General features: G+C 41.2%; 1 protein-coding gene across 1 annotated transcript in view; it reads right to left on the bottom strand.

Moving 5' to 3' along the window:
• cdc40 (cell division cycle 40 homolog (S. cerevisiae)) overlaps positions 1–7,279 on the bottom strand; it is a 131,530-nt gene that overhangs the window by 79,473 nt on the left and 44,778 nt on the right. Inside the window, exon 4 of the mRNA XM_043687120.1 lies at positions 4,277–4,366. Coding sequence (XP_043543055.1) covers positions 4,277–4,366 — 90 coding nt within the window. The remainder of the gene's footprint in view (positions 1–4,276; positions 4,367–7,279) is intronic.

The raw sequence follows: 7,279 nt of genomic DNA, 5'->3' as shown, positions 1-7,279 counted from the left end.
TTTCCCATGCACAAAGCCATGATGACTATCCCTAATCAGTCCTTGCCTTTCCAAATACATGTACATCCTGTCCCTCAGGATTCCCTCCAACAACTTGCCCACCATCGACGTCAGGCTCACTGCTCTATAGTTCCCTAGCTTGTCCTTATCACCCTTCTTAAACAGTGGCACCACATTAGCCAACCTCCAGTCTTCCAGCACCTCACCTGTGACTATCGATGATACAAATATCTCAGCAAGAGGCCCAGCAATCATTTCTCTAGCTTCCTACACCTGATCAGGTCCTGGGGATTTATCCACCTTTACGCATTTCAAGACATCCAGCACTTCCTCCTCTGTAAGATGGACATTTTGCAAGGTGTCATCATCTATTTCGGCACGGTGGCACAGTGGTTAGCACTGCTGCCTCACAGCGCCAGAGACCCGGGTTCAATTCCCGTCTCAGGCGACTGACTGTGTGGAGTTTGCACGTTCTCCCGGTGTCTGTGTGGGTTTCCTCCGGGTGCTCCGGTTTCCTCCCACCATCCAAAGATGTGCAGGTCAGGTGAATTGGCCATGCTAAATTGCCCGTAGTGTTAGGTAAGGGGTAAATGTAGGGGTATGGGTGGGTTTCGCTTCGGCGGGTCGGTGTGGACTTGTTGGGCCGAAGGGCCTGTTTCCACACTGTAATCTAATCTAATCTAATTTCCCTACAGTCTATATCTTCCATATCCTTTTGTGTTGGAGTACGATTCTGCTTCTGACACCTGCAGCGCCTCATGGATACCCAGTTTTTGATTAGATTAGATTACAGTGTGGAAACAGACCCTTCGGCCTAAAAAGTCCACACCGACCCGCCGAAGCGCAACCCACCCATACCCCTACCTTTACCCTTACCTAACACTATGGGCAATTTAGCATAGCCAATTCACCTGACCTGCACATCTTTGGACTGTGGGAGGAAACCCACGCAGACACGGGGAGAATGTGCAAACTCCACACAGTCAGTCACCTGAGGCGGGAATTGAACCAGGGTCTCTGGCGCTGTGAGGCAGCAGTGCTAACCACTGTGCCACCGTGCGAGATCTGCTTAAAGTCTATCACATTTAGCACGGTGATAGTGCCACACAACATGATTAATAAATTTTTTTTGGTGGAGTGACAGGACTGTCTTTTAAAGAGAAACTGCAGCAACAGGGCCTGTATTCTCTAGTTTCAAACAATTACTCATTGAAGTCCATTGAATGAGATAGACAGAATAGATGCAGGTTAAGATGTTTCCCTTGGTGGGGGATTGGTCCACTCTACTGTGGAATGTGCAGTTAAACATTTGTGATTGGTCGGACATAATTTGGAGTCTTGAGTTCCAAAATAACAGCAGTGACGTCATATTTTTAGCAGACATTCACCATATGCAACATAATGCTCTAAAAATATGATTTCACAGAATTATACAGCACAGGAGACCATTTAACCCACTGTGTCTGCACTGGCCAACAAAAAGTCATTCAACCTAATCCCACTTTCCAGATTTGGTCTGTGTCCTTAAAGGATACGCTTTAAGTTCATTCTTAATTATTTTTATGAAAATGTCTACTTTTCAGACAGTGAGCTCCAGGACACCACCAACTCTAGATGAAATATTTTCTCTTAAAACTCCTCAAAAACTCTCACCTCTTACCTTAAATCTATATCCCCTGATTATGGCCCTTCAACCAAGGGGAAAACAACGTTTTTATCTCTTTGTATCAACACTTCAAAATTTTATAAACTTCAATAAAACTCTCCCTTCAGCCCCTTTGTTCCAGAGAAAACAACCTTTGCTTATCCAATCCTCTATCATAACTAAAATTCTCCATTTTTGGCAACATCCTTGTAAATCTCATCTCGACTGTCTGATGCAATCACTTCTTTCTAATGTTCAATGACCAAAATAACATGCAGTACCCCAGCTGAGATCGAATTAGTGTTTTATACTCCTTCAGTTATACCTTGGTTAATAAAAGCAAACATCCCACACATTTTCTTGACCAACTTATTTACTTGTTAATTTCAGGAGTTTGCACACCGTATGCATTATTTCACACTTTTCCTGACTGAGCGCTAATTGCCAATGTTCAGTTCATCTGGCTAGTTCAATACATATCCTTGTAGTCATCCTCTTTCTTCTTTATTGTCAACTAAACAGCCAACGTTTGGATCAAATACAATCTTTAAAAATCAGTTCCCGTGCATTCAATAACAAATCATTGATATATATACCAGAAAGAACAAAAGACTAGTACTGAGCCTAGTGGAAACAGCCTTCTCATCAGGGAAAAAAAACACTAACTAAACAATAAAATGCCTTTATTTTTGTGCCTTGGCACCAATTATGGATCCAACTTGTCTACTCGTCTTGGATTCAAAGACGTTTTGCTTCTGTGAACAGTCTGACATTTGAAGTGGTGATCAAATGCACTAGCCTCATTAACCAAGTTACTGAATATTTTGAGAACGCAATCATGTTACTGACACAATGTTCCCAAAGTGTACAAAGGCATCATAGGCACCGATGGAACCCAAAAATGGGTCCCAGGCATTCATAAATTCTGTACCATGAGTCTTTAAAACTGTAAAAGCAAGGAAAGGCCATGTTTAATTTCTGATTTTTGGTTGGCGTTTTATGTGGCAGAAAGGAAGATGGTTGTGTTTGTTGGAGGTCAGTCAGCTCAGCTCCAGGACATCTCTGCAGGAGTTCCTCAAGGTAGTATCCTAAGGCCCAATCATATTCAGCTGCTTCATCAATGACCTTCCCTCCATCAGGTCAGTCGTGGGGATGTTTGCTCATGATTGCACAATGTTCAGCACTGTTTCCAGCTCCTCAGATACTGAATCAGTCCATGCCCAAATGCAGCAAGATCTTAATAATCATAGAATCCCTTCAGTGTAGAAGCAGGCCATTCGGCCCATCAGGTCCACATCGACCCTCTAAAGAGCACTCTGCCCAGATCCATCCCTCTATCCTATCCCTGCAACCCTGCATTTCCCAGGGCTCATGCACCTAGCCTGCACTTCCCTGGACACTATGAGCAATTTAGCACAGCCAATCCACCTAACCTGCACATCTTTGTACTGTGAGAGCAAACCCACACAGACACAGGGAGAATGTGCAAACTCTGTACAGACAGTCGCCTGAGGCTGGAATCAAACCCAGGTGCCTGGCACTGAGGCAGCAGTGCTAACTGCCGAGCCACTGTGCTGCCCCAAAATCAGGCTTGTGTGCAGCAGTGGTAAGTAACATTCATGGCACACAAATGAAAGGCAAGAACATTCTCCAACAGGACAGAATCTAACCATTGTCCCTTCATATTGAATGGTGTTACCATCACTGAATACCCCACTATAACATCTAGGGGTTATCATTGATCAGAAACTCATCTGTATTTGACACAGAAATAGATTGGTGATAAGAGCAGGTCAGAGGCTATGACTCCTGCAGTGAATAATGTACCTCCCTGACTCTACAAAGCCTGTCTAGTACTATAGAAATTCTCCAAGGCTCTTTCCAAACTCGCAATCAATTCCATCTAGAAAGACAAGGACAGCAAATACATGGGAACACCCCACCTGCAAGTTCCTCATTATCCGACTTGGAAATATATCGCTCTCCCTTCAGTATCACTGGGTCAAAATCCTGGAATTCTCCTTAATGGTTTTGTAGGTCTATCTACAGCACATGGATTATAATTGTTCAAGAAGGCACTTCACCACCACCTTCCCAAGAGCAACTAGGAATGCATATCAATACTGGCCCAGCTTTGCCCATGAATGAATTAAAACAAAAAAAAAACTTATGCTGAGCTACCTCCTCTCTGTTAAAGTTACAACAATTTCCAGTAGCCTTGGATTAGGTAAAGAGAAGAGAGGCCAAGGTGTTATAAGCGAGCTTCTGTGTGAATGGCAGCTTAGAACATGACTGGGTCAATTGTGAAGCTGTCAATTGTAAGTACATGGATGATGAGTACTTAAAACAAGGTACATAAAAGTAATTGCAACTTATGAGGGAGTCATTGCTGACGAGAAAGAAAGCCAGGTAGAGGACGGGATGGAAGCAAGAACCACAAGTACTTGTGAAATCAATAATGAAACAATATATCAGAGCATCATGCCTCAGGATGGAAAAATGAACAATAAAATTAGACTCTAATAAGCACATTTTGTTCGCTACATGCCCTTGTGACATATATCAGGCACCAAAGCAATGTAACTAAATGAAATGCCTGTTATCAAAATACATTTGAACAAAAGCATTTACCTTGATTCTTCTCAGCATCTTCCACACTACCAATATACGTAGCCCCTCCTGCTCCCTCACTGTGGTCTACCGTTGGATCCAATGCATAACCTAAAATTGGAATGAATAATCTAAAATTATTTCAAAATAGGTAATTTATAGAGTGAGAAAAAGGAATTGATGGCAATGAAATAACATTTATTCATCTTCAGGATTCCCTGCAAAGTATTTATAGAAAAAGAAAGAAGGACGGAACCAGCCAGGCAAGATTTGCTGAGAGCTGCTTCACAGAGTATTGTCCATCATCACACCAGACTTGTCACAAAGTAGGTCCTGGGAAACAAGCCATAGCACATTTACCAAGAAGAACAATTGTGAAGCAATCAAAATTAAAATTGGCCAGAATCATGTTGAGAATAGCTTTTAATCATCTTTGCCACCTATCGAATTGTTACAAAAAATAGAATTTATTTATAATTGCATGAGAACAGATTATCTATTATAATTACAGATGAATATCACAACATTAATTGAAATGAAACAAAAACATGTCAGAAATACATAATAGATACAATGGTATTTTTGAAGAGAGACACCAAATTAATATTTCAGATCAATCACCTTTCAACAACAACTATGTATATAGCATCTTTAAAGAAATAAATCCTCGCATGGTACTCTAATGAAGTGTTATAAATCCAAATTTGACATTGAGCAATGCAAGGAGATATTAAAGTTTGATCAAAGATGTACCTCTTAAGGTGTATTTCAAAACAGGAAATAAAGAGATTTGGGAAAGGGATTTCAGGGCTTAGGATATTAGCAGCTGAATGATTTAAAATGGAATGCTCAAGAGGATCAAATTAAAGGAGTGTAGGTATCACAGAGCATGCATTGGCATTCAGCTCAACTGTTACAAAGCTGTTCTTACCCTCATAACACATCACACAAAGAAATGTCTCTCAGCCTGTCTGCTAACTCTGATAATTTTAAGTACAGGTAGTTCTCCTAGAACGTTCGTTTATTAAGTGTGATTTGTCTGGAACGCGATTTGTGAATTAGCAACTTTTTTTTATACAAACCAAACTCCCATTTACTGCTACGCGATTCTCACCCCCAACACTAGGTGTCGTACTTTCAAAATAAAAAATAAAAAACCAAAGAACTGCAGTTGCTGGAAATCAGAATCATAATCAGAAATTGCTGGAAAAACTCAGCAGGCTTACTACCATCTCTGGAGAAAAAGAGTTTCAATGTTTCAGTTTCAATGACTCTTCTTCGAAACAGAAGAAAATCCATACGGGGAGATATAGTACACTACACTGGGATTACTCGTGTAGTACAGAGGTTCAAATTCCACCATGCAGCTGGTATTAAGTAACTAAAAACAAGCCTACTGGTGGCCATATAACTATTGTCAATTGTCAAAGAAGCCCAGTTGGTTCACTGAAGTACTTTAAGGCAGCAAATCTGTTACTGTCACCTGGTCTGACCGACAACTGACTCTGGACAGCAATATGATTAACTTTCTTTTTCATTGAAAAAGTTTCCGAATATTTTACGAAATTATACAATCACTATAAAATAGTGTGACAATCTTATAGTATAACAACAACAACAATAAAAAAACGACTCTACTTCACAAACAAATTAGAGAAAAAAGATCTATCCACACTATGATTCAATAAATAATTAAACAAAATAAACTAAATTGAATTAGATTGAACTAAGTTAAATTACAGCACTCAGCGCAGCCCCACCAAAGCTCCCCATCACTGGGAGCGACAGTTGGCATACCCGTATTTATTCGGGATTCTTCCTCTCAGGGGCACCCGGCCCGCCAGACACAGCCCTCATGGCTACACAAAGGCTCTAATCAACATGGCCGACAAGTCTGCATCAGTATGGTTCAAGAAGGGCCACCATTACCTCTAAAAAAGTAACCGTTTTCTGGTGCACCATACTTGCTTTAATAAGAGGTCTCCTGTGACAACAGATGAAAGAACCAAGCCAACTGTTAAATCTCTGTAACGCTTGCCTAGGTAGCATCAGAGGGACGCATGGGACGTAATAAATGAGGAAGAACATTCATTTTGACGAGAGCTATTCTACCCAACCAAGATATTGGTAGAGCCTCTCTACACTGAAGGTCCTGTCTGATCTTCTCCAGCAAGTGCACAAAATTAGCTTTACATAATTGATCAAAGGCAAGAGTAACAAAAATGCCTAAATATAGAAAACCTCCCTGTGACCATCTGAAAGGGAATCGGATTCCACCTTCAAGTTCGGGTACTCCCACAAGATCCCCCACGGGTATGGCCTCCAATTTCATGAAGTTAATTTCATACCCTGAGAAACAGCCAAATAAATTAACCTTTTGTATTAAACAAAACACAGATATTGTCAGCTTAGATAGAAAAAGAAGTGTGTTGTCTGCATAAAGGGTGTTGTCCTAATAAATTAACCTTTTGTATTAAACAAAACACAGATATTGTCAGCTTAGATAGAAAAAGAAGGGTGTTGTCTGCATAAAGGGTGTTGTCCTCCTGACCCTATCTCTGGAGTAACTACATTGGGGTCCCTCAGGATGGCCTCTGCTAACAGCTCAATCACTAATGTAAACAGCAGCGGTGAGAGAGGGCATCCTTGCTGGCTACCTCTACCAATACTAAAATTGTCAGACCTCATGCTATTGGAGATAACCGCTGCCTTAGGATCATTATATAATACTGCCACTCACCTGGCGAAACCGTGCCCCCCGACTGCCGCCCCAAAGACTAAACCATTCCAGGAGATAAAAAAGGTATAGCCGTTCCACTCAGTCATACGCTTTTTCTGCGTCTAGGGAGACTACCTAGCTCGAACTCAACCCCTACTGACACATCTGGACCATGTTCAGTGCTCTTCTAATGTTGTTAGAGGACCTGCGACGTTTAATAAAACCTGCCTGGTCCTCCTTTACAATAGAAGGCAATACTTTCTCCAACCTCAGCGTTAATATTTTCGACAGAATTTTAAAATCCA

The sequence above is a fragment of the Chiloscyllium plagiosum genome, chromosome 3, assembly GCF_004010195.1.
Source record: "Chiloscyllium plagiosum isolate BGI_BamShark_2017 chromosome 3, ASM401019v2, whole genome shotgun sequence".
Lineage (NCBI taxonomy): Eukaryota > Metazoa > Chordata > Chondrichthyes > Orectolobiformes > Hemiscylliidae > Chiloscyllium > Chiloscyllium plagiosum.
Note: the sequence above shows the minus strand (reverse complement) of the source record. Positions and strands in the feature narration are given on the sequence as shown.